The sequence below is a fragment of the Vulpes lagopus genome, chromosome X, assembly GCF_018345385.1.
Source record: "Vulpes lagopus strain Blue_001 chromosome X, ASM1834538v1, whole genome shotgun sequence".
Lineage (NCBI taxonomy): Eukaryota > Metazoa > Chordata > Mammalia > Carnivora > Canidae > Vulpes > Vulpes lagopus.
In genome coordinates this window covers 60,041,559-60,066,662 of record NC_054848.1, presented here as the reverse complement: position 1 = coordinate 60,066,662, position 25,104 = coordinate 60,041,559, and the positions used below count along the sequence as shown (strand labels likewise).

Sequence of the window (25,104 nt, the reverse complement as noted above, 5' to 3'; positions counted from 1 at the left end):
AGACAATTATATAGTTTCTCTCATATGAAGAATATAAGAAACAGTGCAGAGGATGATAGGGAAAGGAAGGGAAAAACGGAATGGAAAGAAATCAGACAGGGAGACAAACCATGAGACTCTTAACTATGGGAAAGAAATTGAAGGTTGCTGGAGGGGAGGTCATTGGGGGGATGGGGTAACTGGGTGATGGGCATTAAGGAGGGCATGTGATATGATAAGCACTGGGTGTTATATGCAACTGATGAATACTGAACTCTATATCTGAAACTAATGATGTTCTATATGTTGGCTAATTGAATTTAAATAAAACAAAAAAAAGAACCAATGCTGTTTTATCTATTTTCATAAGAACTATTCTTCCATTAAATCAACAGTTCCTCTAAAAATAAACATGTAACAGGCTACAAATTATGAATGTGACTTGTAGGAAGGACAAAAAGAGGAAGACTATTCGCTGTATTTAGATGAAGGCAGAAGTGGAAGAGAAGAAAAGAAAAGAAATCAAAGATACTCTGTGGCCTCATAGCATTAACAGTGGAGTAAAGGGGTGCTAAATGCCCACAGGAATTGTAAAGATCCATTATTTTAATGAGTATGGTATTCTTTACTGAAATGTTTAAAACATGAAATTCAAGCACAGTATACTTTATCTGCATGTGATTTCTATATAATTTGCTCTCAAGTAGGATGAAAGCTAGAACTTTGGACAAGTTACCCTAACTTAAAGGACTTCATTTTCCTAAGAGACCAGTCTAAAGCTTACTTTCTTACATTTTCATAACAACTCAACATAAAAGTAATCAGAGGTTTTTCAGACCTTGAAAGGATTCGGTCATTTTATATAGACCAAAGTCATTAAAGTGAAATGATTCATCAGTTATCTTGAATTTCTAATATATTTGATTCACCAACCACAAATAGTTTTGACTCAACTAAAAATTATTTAAAATACATAGGAGACACTGGTCATGCATGATGTCCTCCATCATGAGTCCCCGTAGTGTGGCCTGACATATCCACAGCCCTGAGGGGAAACTTCTTCTGCCCTGTCCCAAGCCTGGCTCCCCATGGGCTCCGTGATTGCCCACCACCTCCCCACCTCACAGAAGCAGGTTATACAGACTCCTCTCCTCTCATGACCATTTGCAACTCTTCACCAGGGGTCTTCAGCTGACAGTAATGAAACCTGAAGGCCCATGCAAGAAAGGGTAACATTTTTATTTTGAAAGTGAGGTTTCCACCATTTGCTTCGACGTGGATGAAACTGGAGGGTATTATGCTGAGTGAAGTAAGTCAATCAGAGAAGGACAAACATTATATGGTTTCACGCATATGGGGAATATAAAAAATAGTGAAAAGGATTATAGGGGAAAGGAGAGAAAATGAGTGGGAAAAATTCGAGAGGGCGACAAAACATGAAAGACTCCTAACTCTGGGAAATGAACAAGGGGTAGTGGAAGGAGAGGTGGGCGGGGGGATGGGGTGACTGGGTGACAGGGAATGGGGGGGTACTTGGCGGGATGTGCATTGGGTGTTATACTATATGTTGGCAAATCGAACTCCAATAAATAAATAAATGAATAAATAAAACATAGGAGACACTGGGTGTTCTACTGTATGTTGGCAAATTTAATTTATTTTTTTAAATTAATTTTTATTGGTGTTCAATTTACCAACATACAGAAAAACACCCAGTGCTCATCCCGTCAAGTGTCCGCCTCGTGAACACAGGCAACACCCTTTTTGAACTTGGCAAATTTAATTTAAATAAAATATTTAAAAATGAATGAATGAATAAATAAACATAAAATATATAGGAGGAACCTGATATAAATTACACATTTTATAATACAAATTCTATTATTATTTGTTGAAAACAATAATATTAATCAAGCGACACTCTACTTTGATGCTTCAATATAGGGTACTGAAAACTAAAAGTCATTAATATAAACTGTTCAGTACTAGCACAAAAATAGACACAAAGATCAATGTAACAGAATACAAAACCCATAAATAAACCTATGCTTATATGGTCACTGAGTCTATGACAAAGGAGGCAAGAATATACAATGAGAAAGAGACAGACTCTTCAATAAATGGTGCCAGGAAAACTGGACAACAACATATAAAAGAATTAAACTCGATCACTTTCTAACACCATACAGAAAAATAAGCTCAAAATGGATTAAAGACCTAAATGTGTGACCTGAAATCATAAAAATCTTAGAAAAGAACACAGGCAGTAATTTCTCTGACATCAGCCATTGCAACATTTTTCTAGATATGTCTCATAAGGCAAGGGAAAGAAAAACGAAAATCAACTATTGGGATTACACCAGAATGAGAAGCTTTTACATAGCAAAGGAAATAAACCAACAAAACAGAAAGGCAACCTACCAAACGGGAGAAGATATTTGCAGATAATATATCCAATAAAGGGTTAGGATGCAAAATATATAAAGAACTTATCAAACTCAACACCAAAAAAAAAAATCCAAATGAAAAATGGGCAGAAGACATGAATAGACATTTTTCCAAAGAAGACATACAAATGGCCAATAGACACATGAAACGATGCTTCAAGATCAGTGATCATCAGAAAAAATGCAAATCAAAACTACAGTGAGATATCACCTTACACCTGTCAGAATGGCTAAAATCAATAATACAAGAAACAACAGCTGTTGGCGAGGATGTGGAGAAAGGGGAAATCTCCTGCATTGTTGGTGGGAATCCAAACTGGTGCAGCCACTCAGGAAAATAGTACAGAGATTCCTCAAAAAGTTAAAAATAGAATTACCCTATGACCCAGCAATTGCACTGCTAAGTATTTACCCAAACAATACAAAAATATTAATTCAAAGGGATTCATATACCCTGATGCTTACAGCAGCATAATCTGTACTAGCTAAATTACAGAAATAGCCTAAGTGTCCACTATCTGATGAATGGATTAAAAAAATATGGAACAATGGAATATCACTCAGCCATAAAAAATGAAAGCTTGCCATTTACAACAATATGGATGGAGCTAGAGAGTATTATGCTAAGTGAAATAAGTCAGTCAGGAAATGATAAAAACCATATGATTTTACTCATATGTGGAATTTCAGAAACAAAACAAATGAGCAAAGAGGAAAAAAAGAGACAGAGACAGAGACAGAGAGAGGGCAGCCCCAGTGGCTCAATGGTTTAGCGCCGCCTTCAGCCCAGGGCCTCATCCTGAAGACCCGGGATCGAGTCCCATGTCGGGCTCCCTGCATGGAGCCTGCTTCTCCCTCTGCCTGTGTCTCTGCCTCTCTCTGTGTGTCTCTCATGAATAAATAAATAAAGTTTTTTAAAAAAAAGAGACAGAGAGAGAGGCAAAACAGGAAGCAGACTATGAAAAATAAACATAATGGCTACCAGAGGGAGGTGGGTGGGAGGATGGTTTAAATAGTTGATGATGGGGATCCCTGGGTGGCGGAGCGGTTTGGCGCCTGCCTTTGGCCCAGGGCGCGATCCTGGAGACTCGGGATCGAATCCCATGTCAGGCTCCCAGTGCATGGAGCCTGCTTCTCCCTCTGCCTGTGTCTCTGCCTCTCTCTCTCTCTCTCTCTCTCTCTCACTGTGTGCCTATCATAAATAAATAAAATAAAAATTAAAAAAAAATAGTTGATGATGATTAAGGAGTGGACTTGTTGGGATTAGCACCAAATGTTGTATGGAAGTGCTGAATCACTATACTGTACACCTAAAAGTAATAATACACTGTATGTTAACTAACCAAAATTTACATAAAAAGCAGGAAAAAAGAATATTGGATACTACAGATTTCCCATAAAACTATTCCTTTACAATATCCCCTATTATTGCTTAATGTATTACATTAGGTGTGATACATTTGTTAAAATTGATTAAAGTTTCTATTTTATGAAAAAATTCAAAAACCAAATTTTATAATTTTTTAAGTTGTAGCATTGTTTTTTCATACACTAATCTGTAAACTGAGTGCATTAGCAAAATTTTCATTGCTAATATATTATCATTTTGTTCAAAAATTATAACTAATGCATAGTTATTCACTATGAAATATTTAAATATAAAACCATACAAGGAAATAATGAAACTCTCCATCCATACCATTCCTCCACTGCTAGTTTTTTACATTGAATTTGACCTTTATTTGAAATTTGGGATAAAGTTCAACTAAATCAGAAACCTAACCCTCTTCGAATAATCGAATAATTGACTCTACATCTTCATGGACGGATGATTACCACCTAGAAATTATATTAAGCAAAATGCCCGTTTTACTCTAATACAGTGTTTGAAAAACACAATGTTCAAAGCTCTATCATTTGTCATAGCAAAAGTTAGCAAATGAAGAAAGTCCCAAATTGAAATAAAGATTCAGCTCTATATGCTGATATGGCACAATCTTTTTTTTTTTATGGCATAATCTTTAAGATGTATTTGCTAAGTGAAAAAAGCAGAGCAGCCTGTGTGGCATAGCGGTTTGGCACCTGCCTTCAGCCCAAGGCGTGATCCTGGAGTCCTGGGATCAAGTGTCGCGTTGGGCTCCCTGCATGGAGTCTGCTTCTCCCTCTGCCTGTGTCTCTGCCTCTCTCTCTCTCTCTCTCTCTCTCTCTCTCTCTCTGTGTGTGTGTGTGTGTGTGTCTCTAATAAATAAATAAAATATTTTTTAAAAAATAAAAATAAAAATAAAAAATAAAAAATAAAAACTACTGACTTTTGTTCCCTAGAGGAACACAATTTGTGTTGCTATCTAAATCTGTGCTTCATGAATTGTAATCCTGAGACCCCAAATAAATGCTTTTATTTTAGTTCTTCCTCTTTTCTCAGTGGACATATGCTCTCATTTATATAAAAGGATATATATAGATAGATATAGATAGATACACATATATACATATAAACCATTTTACATTCATAATCTATTTACGGAAGGATACATACATTAGCAAACTAATAACTGGTTTCCATTGGGAGGGGGATTTTACTCTGTGTTACTTTTTCAATTAAAAAAAAACTGTTGGCAAATCGAACTCCAATAAAAAATATACAAAAATTTAAAAATAATAAAAAAATTAAAAACCTGTTATGTATATCAACTATACTTAAATTTTTAAAAACCAGTTAATTTTAAAGGGGGCAAGGAATGTATTGGTCCACAGGATGAATTTGGTAACTGCTAGCATCTAGGTGGCCATTTTTTAAAGGATAATCTAAATTAGGTGTATGGACTGCAGCCTTTACCTCAGTAAAGGGAAAAAGCACTCAAAATGTTACCAGTATCAATTTCAAGGACAAAAGTAATTTGGTAATAAGGCATTAATCTTTGGAGTCATCCAGTACTTATATCTAATTAAATTTGTTTTTACATTTCCACTTTCAAAAAGGCCAAAAGATTCCAGAGAAAGACCTTCATATCATCTGACCATTTTTACCCTGAACAGACCACTAGAGTGATTAAGTTAAACTTTGGGTTAATCTCTTTAAAGTCTCCAGTCTTCACACTGACAAGACAAACAAGAGTATTATACTCATTTATAAACTTCACAAGATAAGACCATTTCCCAAAATGTATTTAAATGCTGATGCTGCAAAGAGAAATAATCACATTACTTCTACTTATTACAAAATTAGAGACATCTTGACTATTCAACTCTCCTTGAATTCTGTTAAAGCTCTAATCTGTTCCACTGTAGCATTTTTTCAATAAAACAACCCCACTCAATTTAAGATCACAATTACATTACCTCATATCGGGGTTTTATTCCAAACACAAGAGCTCCTTGATTTAGTTGAAAAAATGCCCTCTTTAAATCTGTTTTCTTTCTTTTTAAAAAGATTTTATTTATTTATTTTAGAGAGAACATAAGTGCATGCTCCCGTGCCCACCAGCCAGGAAAGGAGCAGAGGGGGAGGAAGGGGGGTAGAGGAGAAAAAATTTCAAGCAGACTCCCCACCAAGTGGGAGCCTGAGACAAGGCTCTATCTCATGACCCTGAGATCATGACCTGAGCCAAAATCAAGAGTTGGACACTTAACCAACTGAGCCACCCAGGTGCCCCATCAAATCTGTTTTCTAAAGTGACTGCACATTACTCTTAATGGTAATCTCAGCTATAACTATGATCCAGAAATTTGAAACCTTGAGTTCTTAAAAAGTAACCAATAGGGGCACCTGGGGGGGGCTCAGTGGTTAAGTGATCCTGGGGTCCTGGGATTGAGTCCCTGTGGGGAGCCTCCATGCTCAGCAGGGAATCTGCTTCTCCCTCTGCCTCTCTCTGCCACTCTGTGTTTCTCATGAATAAAAAAATAAATAAAATATTTTAAAAAGTGACCAATATTTATGTATTAACATGTTGAGTTGCATTCTGACTATAAATTATGTTTGCACAGGAAAATTTTCTATGTAATGCCTAGAAAGAAGTGAATCCACCTTTTTTAAAAAAAACTTTTATTTTTAAAAAGATTTTACTTATTTCTTCATGAGAGATACAGAGAAAGGCAGTGACATAGGAGCCTGATGCGGGACTTGATCCCAGGACTCCAGGATCAGAACTTGAGCCAAAGGCAGACACTTAACCACTGAGCCACCCAGGTGCCCCATAAATCCACCGTTTATGGCCTCTGAAATGCAAACATTTTAAGGGCTTTCCTTAAGAAAAATAACACAAAACTATAAATAACAAAATTCAGTACAAAAGTAAATATTTCAAATGAGTAACAAAATCACAAGTTACAAAGTTTAGAAAGCTGCCAAATACCATAAAATCCTGATATACCTATTTTCTTTTCCTATATTTTCATGTATATTCTCCTATTTCATTTCTTTTTTAAAAAAAATTATTTATTTGAGAAAGAGAAAAAGAGAGAGCATGAGCGGGGGGAGAGGCAGATGGAGAGGGAGAAGCAGATTCCCTGCTGAGCATGGAGCCCAATGCAAGGCTGCATCCCAGGACCCTGGAATCATGACCTAAGCCAAAGCCTGGCGCTTAACCAACTTAGCCACCCAGGCACCCCTCTCCTGCTTCATTTAACAATAACTTTGTAAAGGCATTTTCAAAAAGAGAAAAGAAAGATAATTTAGCTATCCCCGTATGTCAAAATATTTTTTATTAATGATAGCTTAGTAAAGTTCCTTTCAATATCACAACTAGGTATTAATAAATTTTTAGAGCTGTTGTCAAGTTTGGGAAAACTATCAAGTTTTTTTCATATGTGTACTAGAAAAGTTCAGAGAATTTCAGAGAAGTTTACTTGTGTACTGATTAGTATTAAATACTCTTTGAATTGATAACAATCATTTACCATTTTTACACTGGACCCTACATTTTTTAAAGATTTTATTTATTTATTTATTTATTTATTTATTTATTTATTTATTATTTATTTATTTATTTATTTATGAGAGAGTGAGATAAAGAGAAAGAGAGAGGCAGAGACATAGGCAGAGGGAGAAGCAGGCTCCATGCAGGAAGCCTGATGTGGGATTCTATCCCAGGACTCCAGGATCACACCCTGGGCCAAAGGCAGGCGCTAAACCGCTAAGCCACCCGGGTGTCCCGGCCCTACATTTTTGTGTCATGATACTGAGTGAGTTGGTAATATGGGTGGTAGGAGTATTATTGGAAGACATTTCTACATCAGAATTCCTAGAAAAAATTTCACGATACACAGAAGTGATCAGCACATTTGGCCAAATATGCTACTAATCCCAAACCAAACATCCCCATCTCAACCTTTCCTTAGTCAGATCCCCAAAATACCCATGGCAAATCTAATACCACTCAACACAAAGGGAAAGTCTAACAGAGGACAAGTTTAAGTGGAAATAGACAACGGACTTAAATGCTTGTGGTTAAAATATTTTACTTTTGCAAAAACACATAACATGTGAACAAACTGCTAAGACTCCCTCCAGTCTCAGAAGGGGTCAATTCAAGTGAAAGGCTATGAAACTTAAACTTCACAATAAATCTGTCTCTTGGCCTAGAAGACTAGGCATTTAGTAAAATATTTTTAAAGGAAAGAAAAAAGAAGAAAGGTTACTAATAATATATACTATATCATCTGGGCTTTTGACTGAAGGAGGAGAGGCAGAGCTAGGAAAAAAAGGTATGTGTCTTTTTATTTTCAGCAAATTATGAATGTGCCCTGGAAAGTATAGCTTATCTATCACTGGACTCCACATAAATCACTGTTGATAACACAAAGTGCTTTCATATTATATTACTGCTACTTTTCCAAGTTAATCCAATTCAATTGTATTTTTCTGACCTTAAACAGACTTTATTAAGTACAGGGGAATTCTAGGAAGATGCAGGAAAAATACCAGCCTTAAATATGAATGGCGTGCAACAGACTTTTTTGGAAAATCTATTAATGAATGTACTTGCAAATGTCAAGCAGAATCCCTTCCTTTAGTTATACATGAATATGTGGGGAAAACATATTAATCTAAAATAGTTGGCCATGCAAAGAGTTGGAGATTCTAGAAAATACACTAGCTGTTAGTGGACAATAAGCACCTAAGTCATCTGAAAAAAAATTATGTGAACTAGTTTTTGGATGGTTAAAATAGCTTTACTGCAGTTAGCACAGACAATTAGTTAGATTCAGCTTCTATTCTGGCCCTCCAAGATCAGCTACCTTGGATCAAGTAGAGGAGGTTTAACTGCTTTCATTTGAAGATAAATCAAATGTAGGTGTCATATTTATTACTCAATGAAATTAAACAACTCATTTTTAAAGATATGGGACTGAAGGGTGCAGAGCTACTTTTATCATCATTTTTTCTAATCAATAAACTGGAAAATATCCATCTAATTGTTGGATAGTTATGATCAGTGAAAAAATTACAAAATGTAATTGGGTAAAATCAATGTAGATGGGTAAAACTTAATGTTTTAGATTAATTAAAAGGCAGAGCTCTCATAAGTATCTAGCTGATCTGGGGATACATCAGATATTCTAGTCCAAATTTAATGACTCATGTACTTAAAAATATAATGATCTTCTGATTATTAGAAGAATCCATTGATCTCTGAATTTAAATGTTGTGCTAAATCTGATTGTGCTAGGGCAGCTCAGGTGGCTCAGCAGTTTAGCGCCGCCTTCAGCCTAGGGCCTGATCCTGGAGACCCAAGATTGATCCCACCTCAGGCTCCCTGCATGGAGCCTGCTTCCCCTCTGCCTGTGTCTCTGCCTCTCTCTCTCTCTCTCTCTCTTTCTCTCTGTGTGTGTCTCTCATGAATGAATAAATAAAATCTTTTTAAAAATCTGTGCTAAATGCAGCTGGACAAAATTCCCTTTAAAATATTAATATCTACTCAGGGTAGTGTGTCTAAAAATGTACCTTTGTATATAGATCTGAACTACTCATAGGAAAACCACTTTAAGATTGATGCAATTGATCAAATTTCAAGGTTGCATTAATTTCCACCATCACTGTAACAAATATTGTATAAAAGCAAAATTATAGAAAACCTCCAGTAAATAGAACCACCACCAATACAAAGTTGTTTAATGATGTGAAAAACTCACATAACACATTGAAATAATCAGTACATTACACAAATGAGGAAACAACTCAGTTAAAATGACATATCTGGGGATTGACTCATTAAGCTGCGATTGTGAAATAAGTTCAAGAGGCAGTAATTCATAGTATAATATTTAAGAAAAAGCAGCCATATGTTACTGTCATTATAGTAGAAATTCCTAAACTTCTGGCAAGAAAGCAATATTGTTAATTCCTTTGGACTCTTAGATACAAACTGGAGAGAAACAGGGGAGAACAGGAAAGGAACCAAACTGAATGAAGCATTAAAGAGTGCTGATATTAGCTACACTCCAAACAGTGCTGAGAATCCTGAAGAGTAACAAGGAAAGAGGCAGGGGTGGGCAGCAAAAAGGTTTGGAAATGGTATTGAGATATACTAGGAAATTCCATGCACTGGTCAGGGACTTCTACCTTAACAAAGTACAACAGGCAGAAAGGCCTATATTAACTCTTAGAAGCATCAGCAAAATACATTACCAAACACAAATGATGAAAATAAACAGCAAGGATTCTCCTGGGGGTAGGTAGAGGGAGGTTCCTTGTACTAGGCTCTCCACTTTTGTGTATGTTTGAAATTTCTCATTAAAAGTTAAGTACTCAAAAAAATTAAATAAAATAAAAAATAAAAAAATAAAAGTTAAGTACTCACACACACAAAAAAATAAAGTTAAGTACTCAGGGTGTCTGGGTGGCTCAGTTGGCCAAGCATCTGACTCTTGATTTCAGTTAAGGTCATGATTTCAGAGTTGTGAGATTAAGCCCTACATGTGGATCTCTGCTCAGTGGGGAGTATGCTGCCCCCCTCACTCTCCCCCACCCCTCCCCTACTTATATACACTCTCCCTAAAATAAATAAATATACCTTTAAATAAATAATTAAAAGTTAAGAACTCAGTTGATGGACATTTGGGTTGCTTCCACAATTTGGCTATTATAGATATTGCTACTATGAACACTGGGGTGCATGTATTCCCCTAAATTAGTATTTTTGTATTCTTTGAGTAAATACAGATAGTAGTGCAATTGACTAATGAATGGATAAAGATGTAATATATATATATATATTATATATATATATATATCTTACGTGTGTGTGTGTGTATACACAGACACACTATGGAATATTACTTGTCACCAAAAAGAAGGAAATCTGGCCATTTGCAATGACATGGATGGAGCTAGAATGTATTATGCTAAGTGAAATAACTCAGAGAAAGACAAATACCATATGATTTCACTCATGTGGAATTTAAGAAACAAAACAAATGAGCAAAAGGACAAAAAAAAAAGAGAAGTAGAGGCAAACCAAGGAACAAACTCTTAATACAGAGAACAAACTGATGGTTACTAGAAGGGAGGTAGGTGGGGAATGGGTTAAATACTAGATGGAGATTAAGGGATATGTTAGTTGTGATGAGCACCAAGTATTGTATGGAAGTGTTGTATATTGTACAACTGAAATTAATATTACATTGTATATTAACTAACTGGAATTTAAATAAAAACTTTTTTAGGGATACCTGGGGAGCTCAGTGGTTGAGTGTCTGCCTTAGGCTCAGGTCATGATAATCCTGGGGTCCTGGGATCGAGTCCTACATCAGGCTCCCCAAAGGGAGCCTGAGTCTCCTACTGCCTATGTCTCTGCCTCTCTCTCTGTCTCTCATAAATAAATCATAAAATCTTTATTTTTTTAAAGATTTATAAAAAAAAAAGATTTATTTATTTATTTATGAGAGACAGAGAGAGAGAGAGAGAGGCAGAGACACAGGCAGAGGGAGAAGCAGGCTCCATGCCCGGAGCCCAATGTGGGACTCGATCCCGGGACTCCAGGATCGTGCCCTGGGCCAAAGGCAGGCGCCAAACCACTGAGCCACCCAGGAATCTCCCACAAATCATAAAATCTTTAAAAAAAAAACTTTTTTAAAAAAAAGTATGTACTCTGTGACCAAGTAGGCTTTACCATGTGAATGCATGGCTGGTATAACATTTGAAAATGAATCAATGTAATTCACCATATTAATACCCTAAAGAAGAAAAATAATATGGTCATCTCTACATGAAAAAAAGGCACTTGAAAAATTTCGCCATCGGGGATCCCTGGGTGGCTCAGCGGTTTGGCGCCTGCCTTTGGCCCAGGGCGCGATCCTGGAGTCCCGGGATCGAGTCCCACGTCGGGCTCCGGGCATGGAGCCTGCTTCTCCCTCCTCTTGTGTCTCTGCCTGCCTCTCTCTCTCTCTCTCATAAATAAATAAATAAATAAATAAATAAATAAATAAATAAATCTTTCAGATGCAATGAAACGTCGGGACACCTGCACCCCGATGTTTCTATCAGCAATGGCCACAATAGCCAAACTGTGGAAGGAGCCTCGGTGTCCATCGAAAGATGAATGGATAAAGAAGATGTGGTTTATGTATACAATGGAATATTACTCAGCAATTAGAAATGACAAATACCCACCATTTGCTTCAACGTGGATGGAACTGGAGGGCATTATGCTGAGTGAAATAAGTCAATCGGAGAAGGACAAACAGTGTATGTTCTCATTCATTTGGGGAATATGAATAATAGTGAAAGGGAATATAAAGGAAGGGAAAAGAAATGTTGGGAAATATCAGGAAGGGAGACAGAACATAAAGACTCCTAACTCGGGGAAACGAACTAGGGGTGGTGGAAGGGGAGGAGGGCGGGTGTTGGAGGGGAATGGGTGACGGGCACTGAGGTGGACACTTGACGGGATGAGCACTGGGTGTTTTTCTGTATGTTGGTAAATTAAACACCAATAAAAGTTAATTAAAAAAAAATCTTTAAAAAAAAAGAAAAATTTCACCATCCATAAATTCATAATTAAAAACAAAAGCTCTTGGGACACCTGGGTGGCTCAGCAGTTGAGCATCTGCCTTCTGCTACGGTCGTGATCCCAAGATCCGGGATCGAGTCCCACATTAGGCTCCTGCAAAGAGCCTACTTCTCCCTCTGCCTGTGTCTCTGCCTCTCTCTCTTTCTCTGTGTCTCTCGTGAATAAATAAATCTTTATAAACAAACAAACAAAAAACAAAAAAACAAAAATCTCTCAGAAAACTAGGAATGGAAAGAAACTTCCTTAACCTGATATACGGCATCTGCAAAAAAACCCTACAACTAACGTAATACTTAACGATGAATGACTGAATGCTTCTCCCCACCCCTGCCATGATCAGGAAAAAGACAAAGATGTTCATTCTTATCACTTTTCTTTAAAGAAAGGCAGACTGCCAAATGCAGCACCCCATTTGGATGTGTAAGGAGTCTTGGAAGCTTGACTATCCTACATTCTTCTATAAATGGACCTTGAGAGCTTGTTTGGAAGTTCAAGCTGGGGAGCACAGCTACTTGTATATCCTTGACCAAAGAACTGTCTTCCTTTATCAGGGAAGGTCATACTCTTCAACCAAGCATGCAGTTTTGGGAAGGATGCACAAGGAGTAGTAAGGCAGGAAGGTGATACCCGCCTAGCCAGCCAGATCAGCTGAATCAACCTTTGCAGTCAATGGGGTGACAGATGTTGCAGCCTGATCACCCTCACATTCCATTCTTACCACTTCTATTCAAAATTGTAATGGAGGGCAGCCTGGTGGCTCGTTGGTTTAGTGCCGCCTTCGTCCCAGGGCGTGATCCTGGAGACCTGGGATAGAGTCCCATGTCAGGCTCCCTGTATGGAGCCGGCTTCTCCCTCTGCCTGTGTCTCTGCCTTTCTCTCTACTTGTTTCTCATGAATAAATAAATAAAATCTTAACAAAATTGTAATGGAGATTCTATCCAGTTCAATAAAGCAAGAAAAAGAAGCCATACAGACTAGAAGAAAATAAAATTCTTTATGCCCTGATGACATAATTACTTATGTAGAAAAATCCCAAGGAATCTACAAAAAAGCTAATTATTATGACAATTTAGCAAAGTTCAGAATACAAAGTCACCATACAAAAATGAATTGCATTTCTATATGCTTGTAATGAACAAATGAAACTAAAATTTAAGAAACAGTACCATTTAAATATCATTAAAAAACATGAATTACTTAAATATAAATCTAAAAAATATATTCAAGATCTATATGCTGAAAACTATAGATCTCTGATAAAAGAAACCAAGGAATACCTAAATAAATGGAGATATATATCATATGTAGATTAGAAAACTCAATATTGTTAAGATATTAATCCCAAGGCAGCTGGGTGGCTCAGTTGGTTAAGCATCTGCCTTTGTCTCAGGTCATGATCCCAGGGTCCTGGGATGAAACCCCACATCAGTCTCCTTGCACAGCAGGGAGTCTCTTTCTCCCTCTCCCTCTACCCCTCTTCCCTGTTTGTGCTGGCTATCTCTCAATTAAATAAATAAATAAATAAATAACATCTTTATAAAATTTTTTAAAAAGATGTTAATACTATCCAAACAGATCTACCGAATCAACACAATCCCAATCAAAATCCTAGCAGATATTTTTATAGAAATGTATAAGATGATTCAAAAACTTATATGGAAATGGAAAGGAACTTGCATAGTCAAAACAATTTTCAAAAGAAAAAAAACAAAGTTGAGGAAACACAATATCTGATTTTAAGATTTATTATAAAGCTAAAATAACCAAAACTTTGTGGTATTTATTGGAAAAAGGAGAGAAACACAGATCAATGGAACAGAACTGAGCATACAAAAATATACCCATAAATATGTGGTCAAGTGATATTCAAAAAAGGTACAAAGGCAATTCAATGCATAAAGGATAGATTTTTCAACAAATGGTGTGTGTTGGAAAAACTGGACATTTGTATTAAAAAATTAACCTCAACCCATATATCAAATGTGTACACATTAATTCAAAATGAGGGGCACCTGGGTGGCTCAGTCAGTTAAGCATCTGACTCCTGATTTCAGCGCAGGTCATGATCTCAGGGTGGTGAGGTCGAGCCCCACATCAGGCTCCACAGTGAGCATGGAGGCTGCTTAAAATTCTCTTTCCCTCTGCCTCTGAAACCCCTTGTGTGCACTCATTTTCCCTCTCAAACAAAAACGAATCATAGACCTAATGATAGAATTTTAGATAACATAGAAGAAAATCTTTGTGACCTTGGGTGAGACTAAGATTTCTTACACACGACACCAGAACCCTGACTCATAAAGGAAAAAAGTAGATAAACTAGAATTCATCAAGAGTAAAAACATCTGCTCTGGGAAAGATACTTTTAAGAGATTGAAGACAGGGGGAGCTAAGATGGTGGTTTAGTAGGAGGACCCTAGGCTCATCTCGTTCCTCAAACACTAAATATCTATCAAATGATTCTGAATACCCAAGAAATTAACCCGAGGACTGAAAAAACAAATTCCACAAGTAGAGGGAGAGAAGAGACCACATCAAGGAAAGCGGGAAGTGTGGAGATGTGGTTTGGGGGAGAAATGGATTGCAGGTGCCACAGAGGTGCGGGAGGCCTGGTCAATGGAGAAAGGCAAAAGAGAGAGGAACACACAGGGAAATGCACAAGGAGAACACTTCCCCAAAGCCATTGGCTGGGAAAATGAGAGGGGCTTATTTTCATTAATTCTTAGAACCAGCAGGGCTTAAAAGACTGGAGTTTTAAAGGTCACTGGCTTGGCTGGGATAGAGCTCTGAGGACATTGTGCTGCTCCTGGAGAAATGGCAAGCAAACAACCCAGGGGAAGACACCATGATCTGAGGAACACCTGGGGCACACATGGGGGAGATTATCCACTCTTCTTGGAGCACATCTGTGAGAGGTAGTATTCATAGAGACATCTCTCCAAAAACAAAGGAGCTGGTGGGTCACTTTTCCATCCCCTGCCCCTCAGCATAAACACACAGCCACCCAAGCAGGGCTGTTTGGTCCCAACGCTGGCTGCCTAACCTGCTCGATCCCAGTCCCATGCCCCTGTGCTCTGGCACAACTGCCCCTCTGAGTCAAACCTCCTTCAGTCCCAGCAGAGCAAAACCCTCTCCCAGAAGAACACTGCAGGCCCCTGCCCCCATCATATCCCTAAAGCCTGGACTTTTAAAAGTTAGCAAGCATGGCTGACATAGAGCCCAGAGGCTACTGTGCTGTTCCTGGAGAGAAGGCAGGCAAACAATCCATAGGCAGATAGCGTGAAAACAGTGACTGAAAATGCCTAGGGCAACACAAGGGGGAGATTATTGGCTCTTCCGGGAGTGATTCCTTAGAGCAATAAACACAGAGACCCCTCTCCAGGGGAAAAAGGACCTGTCTGGCACGATTTCCCTACCCAACCCCAATAGCATAAACACACAGCCACCTGCAGCAAATAGCACAGTGCTGACCCTGGCTGCCTAACCTGCTTACTTACACCAGGTCTCATACTGCTGTGCTCTGCCAGTACTGCCTTTCTCAGTCAAGTCTGCCTCAGTCCCAGCACGGCAAGCCCCTTCCCCAGAAGACCAGTGGACACCCCTGCCCACTGCATGTCTCCTGACCAGACAGTTCTGCAAGGCCTCTATGCTAGTGTAAGTAGTATCAAGTCTCATTTAACAGCAGACCAGAAACTAATTAAAACTCTCCACACTCTGACCAAGGACCAAACACTGTCCACTGCAGGCAAGGAGACCCTCTCCAGACAATTGGCCTGAAGGACAGAGCAGCCAAAACACAGCAGCAGAGTGTACACAGCACACACCAGAGACATTTCCTAAAGTGCCAGGCCCTGACAGTAAATGATCTCTTCCTCATAAAGCCATTATCTCAAGAGCACAAAACATAAAAGGTTTTCTAACACAAAAAAAGAAGACAGAGACTTAGACAAAATGCCAAGATAGAGGAATTCATCTTAAATGAAACAGCAAGATAAGGTCATGGCCAGAAATCTAAGCAAAACAGATATAAGTAATACGTCTGGTGGAGAATTTAAAGCAACAATCATAAGGATACTTGCTGGGCTTGAGGAAAAAATGGAAGAATTCAGAAAGGTCCTTGCTACCAGATAAGAGTTAAAAAAGAATCACTCAGAAATGAAAAATGTAGGGTGCCTGGGTGGCAGCGTTGGCTGAGTGTCCAACTCTTGGTTTCAGCTCAGGTCATGATCCTAGGGTCCTGGGATCAAGCCCCATATTGGGCTCCCTGCTCAGCAGGGAGCCTGCTTCTCCCTCTCCCTCTCCCTGCCACTCCCCCATTTTGTGCATGTGTGCATGTGTGCATGTGTGCTCTCTCTCTCTCTGTCAAATAAATAAATAAAATCTTAAAAAAGAAGAATTAATAAAATTGATAAACCTCTATCCGGACTTACAAAAATAAAAGAGAAAGGACTCAAATAAACAAAATCACAAATAGGAGAGGGGAAATAACAACCAACACCACAGAAATACAATTAAAAGAGAGTATTACGAAAAACTAGATGCCAACAAATTGGACAACCTGGAAGAAATGGATAAATTCCTAGAAAAATATAAACTACCAAAACTGAAACAGGAAGAAATAGAAAATTTAGTAGACTGGTAATCAGCAAAGAAATTTGAATCAGTTATCAAAAATCTCACAAAAAACAAAAGTCCAGGGCTAGATGGTTTTATGGGGAATTCTACCAAATGTTTAAAGAAGAGTTAATACCTTCTTCTCAAACTATTCCAGAAAAAAATAGAAAAGAAAGGAAAACTTCCCAATTCCTTTTATGAGGACCACAATACTTTGATACCAAACCCAGATAATGACACTACAATCAAAGAGAACTATAGGTCAAAATCTCTGATGAACACAGATGCAAAAGTCCTCAACAATATATTAGTAAATCAAATCCAAGAATATATTTTAAAAAATCATTTACCACAATCAAGTGGAATTTATTCCTGGGATGCAATGTGGTTCAATATTTGTAAATCAATCAATGTGATACATCACATCAACAAAAGAAAAGAACCATATGATCCTTTCAATAGATGCAGAAAAAGCATTTAACAAAGTACAACATCCATTCATGATAAGACCTCTCAACAAGTAGGGTTAAAAGGAACATACCTCAACATAATAAAGGTCATTTATGAAATACCCACAGGTAATACAATTCTCAATAGGGAATAAACTGAGAGCTTTTTCTCTATGGTCAGGAACAAGACAGGGATGTCCACTCTTACCAATATTTAGCATAGTACTAGAAGTCCTAGCCTCAGCAATCAGACAACACAAACAAATAAAAGGTATCCAAATTGGCAAGGAAGAAGTAAAACCTTCACTATTTACAGATGACATGATACACCATATAGAAAACCTGAAAGACTAGACCAAAAAAAAAAAAAATGCCATAATTGATACATGAATTCAGTGAGGTTGCAGGATACAAAATCAACATACAGAAATCTTTGCATTTATATACACCAATAATGAAGCAGCTGAAAGAGAAATCAAGGAATCAATCCCATTTGCAATTGCACCAAAAACCATGAAATACCTAGGAATAAGCCTAATCAAAGAGGTAAAAGATCGGGCAGCCCCGGTGGCGCAGCGGTTTAGCACCACCTGCAGCACAAGGCGTGATCCTGGAGACCCGGGATCGAATCCCACATCGGGCTCCTTGCATGGAGCCTGCTTCTCCCTCTGCCTGTGTCTTTGCCTCTCTCTCTCTCTCTCTCTCTCTCTGTGTGTGTGTCTCTCATGAATAAATAAATAAAATCTTAAAAAAAAAAAAAAAAAGAGGTAAAAGATCTGTACTCTGAAAACTATAGAACACTTAGGAAAAAAATTGAACAGGACACAAAAAAATGGAAAAATATTCCATGCTCTTGGATTGGAAGAACAAGTACTGTTAAATTGTCTATATGACTCAAGCAATCGACACATTAAATGCAATGACTATATCAAAATACCGCCAGCATTTTTCAGAGCTGGAATCAACAATCCTCAAATGTGTATGGAACCAAAAAAGACCCCAAATAGCCAAAGCAATCTTGAAAAAGAAAGGCTAAGCTGGAGGCATCACAATTCCAGATCTCTAGTTATATTACAAAGCTGTAGTGATCAAAACAGTATGGATCTGGCACAAAAATAAACACATAGATCAGTAGAATAGAATAGAAAACCCAAAAATTGAAAAATATATATATAAATAAAAAATTAAAAAATAAATTAAAAAAAGAAAACCCAAAAATGAACCCACAATTATATGGTCACTCAATCTTTGACAAAGCAAGAAAGAATATCCAACAGGAAAAAGACAGTCTCTTTGACAAATGATGTTGGGAAAGCTGGACAGCAACATGTAAAAGAATGAAACTGGACCACTTTCTTACACCATATATAAAAATAAATTCAAAATGGATTAAAGACCTAAATGTGAGACAGGACCATTAAAATCCTAGAGAAGAACACAGGTATAACCTCTTTGACACCAGTCATAGCAACTTCTTACTAGATACGTCTCCTGATGCAAGGGGAAAAAAGGCAAAAATGAACTAATGGGACTTCATCAAGATAAAAAGCTTCTGAAAAGCAAAGGAAACTTTCCATCAACAAAATTAAAAGGCAATCTCTGGAATAGGAGAAGATATTTGCAAGTGACATAACTGCCAAAGGGTTAGTATCCAAAATATATAAAGAAGTTAAAAACTCAACACACACACACAAAAATCCAGTTAAGAAATAGGCAGAAGATATGAACAGACATTTTTCCAAAGGCTTACAGATGGCTAATAGATACATGGAAAGATGCTCAACATCAGTAATCATCAGGGAAATATAAATCACAATTACAATGAGCTATCACCTCACACCTGTCAGAATGGCTATAATGAACAACACAGGAAACGTGTGAGCAAGGATGCAAAGAAAGGGAAACCCTCTTATACTGTTGGTGGGAATGTAGGCTGGTGCAGCCACTATGGAAAAGAGTATGGAGATTCCTCAAAAATGTAAAAACAGAACTACCCTGAGGCACCAGGGTGGCTCAGGTCATGATCCTGGGGTTCTGAGACTGAGCCCCACATTGGGCTCCCTGCTTAGCAGGGAGCTTGCTTCTCCCTCCCCATCCGCTTGTGGAATCTCTAAAATAAATAAATAAAATCTTTCAAAAAATAGAACTACCCTACGATCCAGCAATTGCACTATTAGCTATTTACCCAAAGAATACAAAAATACTATTTCGAAGGGATACATGTTCCCCGATGTTTAGAGCAGGATTATCAACAGTAGCCAAATTTTGGAAAGAGCCCAAATGTCCATCCATTGATGAATGGATAAAGCAGATATATATAAAAAAAAAAAAGCAGATATAGTATACATATATATACAATGGAATATTACTCAGCCAAAAAAGAATGAAATCTTGCCATTTGTGATAACACAGATAGAGCTAGAAAGTATTATGCTAAACAAAATAAGTCAAAGATAAATATCATGATTTCACTCACATGCAGAATTTAAGAAACAGACAAACATGAGGAAAAAGAGAGGAAAACCAAGAAACAGATTCTTAATTATAGAGAACAAATTGATGGTTACCAGAGGGGGATGGGGTAAATAGGTGACAGGGATTAAGGAGAGCACTTGTGATGAATACCAGGTGTTTGTTGTATGTAAATGTTGAATCACTAAATTGTACCCCTGAAACTAATATTATACTGTATGTTAACTAAATGGAATTTGAATAGAAACTTAATTTTAAAAAACAGAAGGAGGGGTGCTTGGATGGTTCAGTCAGTTAAGCGCCAACTCCTGGTTTTTGGCTCAGGTCATGGTCTCATGTACCATGGGATCAAGCCCAGTGCTGGGCTCCATGCTCAGCAGGAAGTCTACTTGAAGATTCTGTGCCTCTGCCCCTCCCTACTGCTCATGAGCACACTGTCTCTCTAAAATAAGTAAATAAATCTGTTTTAAAAATAGAATGAAAAGACAAGCCATAGACTGAAAAGATATTTGCAAAAAAAATCACATATCTAAAAGAAGATTTATTTGGAATATATAAAGAACAATCAAAATTGAATAAGGAAACAAAAGAAAAACAGCAAAAAATTTTGAGAAAAGTTTTTACAGCCATTTGACCAAAGAAGGCATACAAATGCCTAACAAACACACGAAATGCTCAACAGCATTAGCCATTAAGGAAATGACAGTTAGTGTGATACCACTACACACCGACTAAAATGTCTATAACTAAAAAGACTGATAATACAAAGTGTTGGAGAGAATCTGAAAAAGCAGAACTCACAAACATTGCTGGTGAAGATAAAATAGTACAGCCACTGTGGTAAATCATTTGCCAGTACCTCAACAAATGAAACACACACTTACCATACAGTGGAATAAATCCAATCCTAGGAATTTTCCCAAGAGAAAACATATGTCCAAACAAAGACTTGTGTGAACACTCAGAGCATTGTTTTATATAATCACAAAAAAGTTGCAACAATCCATATGTCTTTCAATGAATGAATCGGCAAACAAATTTTGGCACATCCACAAAATGGAATACCACTCAGCAAGAAAAAGAAAAGAACCAGTGATACAAAAAATAATATAAGTAGATCTCAAATGCAAGATGTTACATGAAGGAGGCTAGATTCAAAAGGCCATATGATTCCATTTATATGATAGTTTTTAAAAAGTAAAATGTGGGGCATCTGGGTGGCTCAGTTGGTTAAGCATCTGCCATCAGCCTAGGTCAAGATCCCAGGGTCCTGGGATCAAAAGAGCCCTGCATCGAGCTCCCTGCTCAGCAGGAGCCTGCTTCTCCCTCTCCTCTCCATTTGTGTTCTCTGTCACTATCTCTGTCTCTCTCTCTCTCTCTCAAATAAATAAATAAAATCTTTTTTAAAAAGTAAAATTTATAGAGACAAAAAAACAAATCAGTGGTTATGAGGGGCTGAAAGTAAGGAGGAGGAATGACTTCAAAGTAGGGTTACCAGATTTAGCAAATAAAAATACAAGATACCCATGGACACATAACTCTTGATCTTGGGGTCATGAGTTCAAGCCCCATGTTGAACATAGAACTTACTTTTAAAAAATTAGAATAAAATAAAACATATAAATAAAAATTTTAATTAAAAAAACACAAGACACCAAGTTAAATTTAAGTTTCAAATAACAAATAATTTTTAGTGTAGGTATATCTCATGCAACATAATCATCCTAAATTGTGGTTCCAGGGCCAGCACCACTAGAATTAATTGACTATTTGTTAGAAATGCAAACTCTCAGGCCCCATCGGACCTACTAAAACAGAAACTCTGAGGGTAGGACCCAGCACTGTATGTTTTAGCAAGTCTTCTAGGTGATTCTCACAACTAACCAGGTTATGGTTTGAGGACCACTACTCACTGTATCTGTCACTGGCAATAAAGAACCATAAGAAGTGATTATGAAGAGAAGGTGGCACATGAACCTATTCAATAAATCAATTCATCATCATAAAATACTAACTAAACAGCCAAAATGTGTATAGTAGGTTCTCTGAGAAGGGACCACAGCAGTGAATCCCAACTGAGGGCAACTCTGCCCACAGAGGATATTTGGCAATGCCTAGAGACACTTCTGGTTGTCATAAGTGCAAGCAAGAAAAGGCTATTGGCACCCAGTGGGTAAGGCCAGGGGTGTTGCTAAACATTCTACAACGCACAGAGCAGCCCTCAGACAATAAAGAATTATCCAACCCAAGATGTCAACAGTGCTGAGATTGAGAAAGCTGGATGATAAAGATTAATCAAAACATTTTTTTACCCCAAAAGCTTTAATTTCAAAGACATTTTTATGAACATGAAAATAGAAAGTTTAAAAAAGTAATGACAAAACATAATTTGAGGTTTCTCATACTAAAAATACTACAATTATTCTGAGAAGAATTTATAGAGACTAGCAATACATAGCTAATACATCAATTGGTGGTAAGAGGCACCTTCATGATTAACTTTTTCAGAATTTATGTGAGAAAATAATTCAGAGACAACCAGTTTGAGAACATATGCAAATTAAAATGCATTTGTAGACACTGTATGACCAGAAAACACTGGCCCAGGAATCACAGAACTTGAGTTCTAGTTTTGCTTTCGTAATAGGTAACTGTAATTTAGCACAAGTCACCTCATTAATCTCAGCTTCCATTTGCTAATCTGTAAAATGAAGAGGTTAGATTATTGAATTCATTATGTAATAGCCTTTGTAGCTTTATCATATGTCTATGTCAAAAAAATGAACATGGGAAACATTCCAAAAAAATTTTTTTAAGATATGAGGGGGGATGGCATCATTATATCCCTTGTAGGGTAGTTTTATATTGACTTTTGGACTTTGGTTCTTGTGTTTATAAGGTGTAAAACAAAGCCATTTAGCTTATCTATTTATAATGGTTATAATTCAGGTTCATTATAGACAAATTAGAATATATAGTGTTAAGATGGTCTGACAAGGTCAATTTTATTTTTGCAATTAAAAATTGAAATGAAGAGGTGCTTGAGTGGTGCAGTCAGTTAAGCATCTGACTCTTGGTTTCGGCTCAGGCTATGATCTCAGGGTCACAAAATGGAGCCCTGCATGGGGCTCCACATTCAGCATGGAGTCTGCTTGGGTTTCTCTCTCCCTCTCTCTCTACCCATCCTCCCAACCCCTACCCACTCTCTAAAATAAATAAATCTTTTTTAAAAAACTGAGTGAACTGGGCACCTGGCTGGCTCAGTTAGTAGAGCATGTAACTATTAATCTTGGGGTTGTGAGTTCAAGTCCCATGTTGGGTGTATAGGTTACTTAAATAAATATATATACATATTTTTTAAAAACTAGAAACATTTAAAAATTGAAGTAAAAAAGCTTAGAAAATTGCTGTTACACCTTGTATGCATGTACTTAAGGAAGACTACATTATTATTTCACATAATTGTCACACTATATAAGAGAAGAAAGCCTACAACCCTTTACCTGAAAACATATATTTTAGTTCAGTATGAAATTAAGAGTAATAAAGAGTATATTAGCATCTATACACTTATAAAACATAAATCTATAAACATACAACCATAATAATGTCAAGATTCCATTTTCAGATGTTTCAAGTTGAAAAAATATATAATTTTGTATTTTTTATAAAAAGAAAAGTTAAAGGGGCAAAGAAAATACATTAATCTTCTCAGTTTTTATTATCAAACATGTCAGTGTGTCTGCTTCAATCTCAGTGTTAGAAGTGATTTTCTAGAATTCCAGTCAACAACATTTGACTTCACTGATTTCCAAAGACAAACTTACTTTAATATGATATACACCATTGAGATTTCCAATCCGCTGCTCAATGGTACAAACACAGGAATCACATGTTATCCCCTCCACAGAGATGGTGACTGAATCCACACTCATACTTCGATCCATCTTGATTTCTTCTTTACATTCCTATTAGAAAAAATGAACTCACTAATTTCAGCCATGGAAATAATCCTTCCTCAACTTTTCCCCCACCTTCTCAACTGAAAATATTCTACTAATAAAATATGGTCAGCATTCTTGTCTCTCATCTCATTTTACTCTCACCTCAAGACCACTGATTTAGCTATTCCCTTGGAATAGACTTTTTTCCAGATACCTGCTTAGTTAACTTCCTCATCTCTTTCAAGTCTTTACTCAAATCTAATCCCCTTAATGAGTTTTACACTGACGCCCTGCTTAAAATTGCAATACACATCCCTTTTACACAAATACACTCTGATTCCCCTTACATCTGCTCTATTTTGTCTTTTTATAGAACTTATTATCTTCTAATACAGTCTATAATTCAGTTACCGTTTGTTGCTTATTATCTGTTTTCCTGTGGCAGTTTTAAAAGGTGCTCACAGGGATCCCTGGGTGGCGCAGCAGTTTGGCGCCTGCCTTTGGCCCAGGGCGCGATCCTGGAGACCCGGAATCGAATCCCATGTCAGGCTCCCAGTGCATGGAGCCTGCTTCTCCCTCTGCCTATGTCTCTGCCTCTCTCTCTCTCTCTCTCTCTGTGACTATCATAAATAAATAAAAATTAAAAAAATAAATAAATAAAAGGTGCTCACAAAGTCTTCATTACTCCTTCTTTCAAGAGGTGGAATTTAAATCCTTTCCCCTTGAATGTGGCCTGTGTTCAGTAACTTGTTTCCAAACAGAATATGGTGGAATAGACAAGGTATGACTTCCAAGAGTAGGTTATGAAAGGCACTGGGGGAGGAGGGAGTCACTGTGGATTCCTCCTTGTCCTCTTCCCTGAATGACCCGATCTAGAGGAAGCCATCTTCTACATCATAAGGACACTCAAGTAGCCTTAGGGAGATGTTCATGTGGCAAGAAATTGAGGCCTCCTGCCAACAACCAGATGAGTGAACCATTTTAGAAGCTGATACTTCAGACTTAATTAAGCCTTTAGATGCCTGAAGCTCCAGTCCACATACTTACTACAATTTCATGAGATATCCTAAGCCAGAACCACTCAGCAAAACCACTCCCAAACTTATGACTCACAAAAACTAGAAGATAATAAGTGTTTGTTCTTTCAAGCCATTACATTTTTAGGTAATTTGTTACACTGCAATAATTAACT

At 37.3% G+C, this 25,104-nt stretch overlaps 1 protein-coding gene across 7 annotated transcripts in view; it reads right to left on the bottom strand.

Moving 5' to 3' along the window:
- ATP7A (ATPase copper transporting alpha) overlaps nt 1-25,104 on the bottom strand; it is a 153,518-nt gene that overhangs the window by 80,446 nt on the left and 47,968 nt on the right. For all 7 annotated transcript variants that reach the window (XM_041741458.1, XM_041741459.1, XM_041741456.1 and 4 more), the window contains one exon: nt 23,796-23,936. In XM_041741458.1, the coding sequence (XP_041597392.1) occupies nt 23,796-23,915 (120 nt within the window). In that variant the 5' untranslated portion in view covers nt 23,916-23,936. The remainder of the gene's footprint in view (nt 1-23,795; nt 23,937-25,104) is intronic.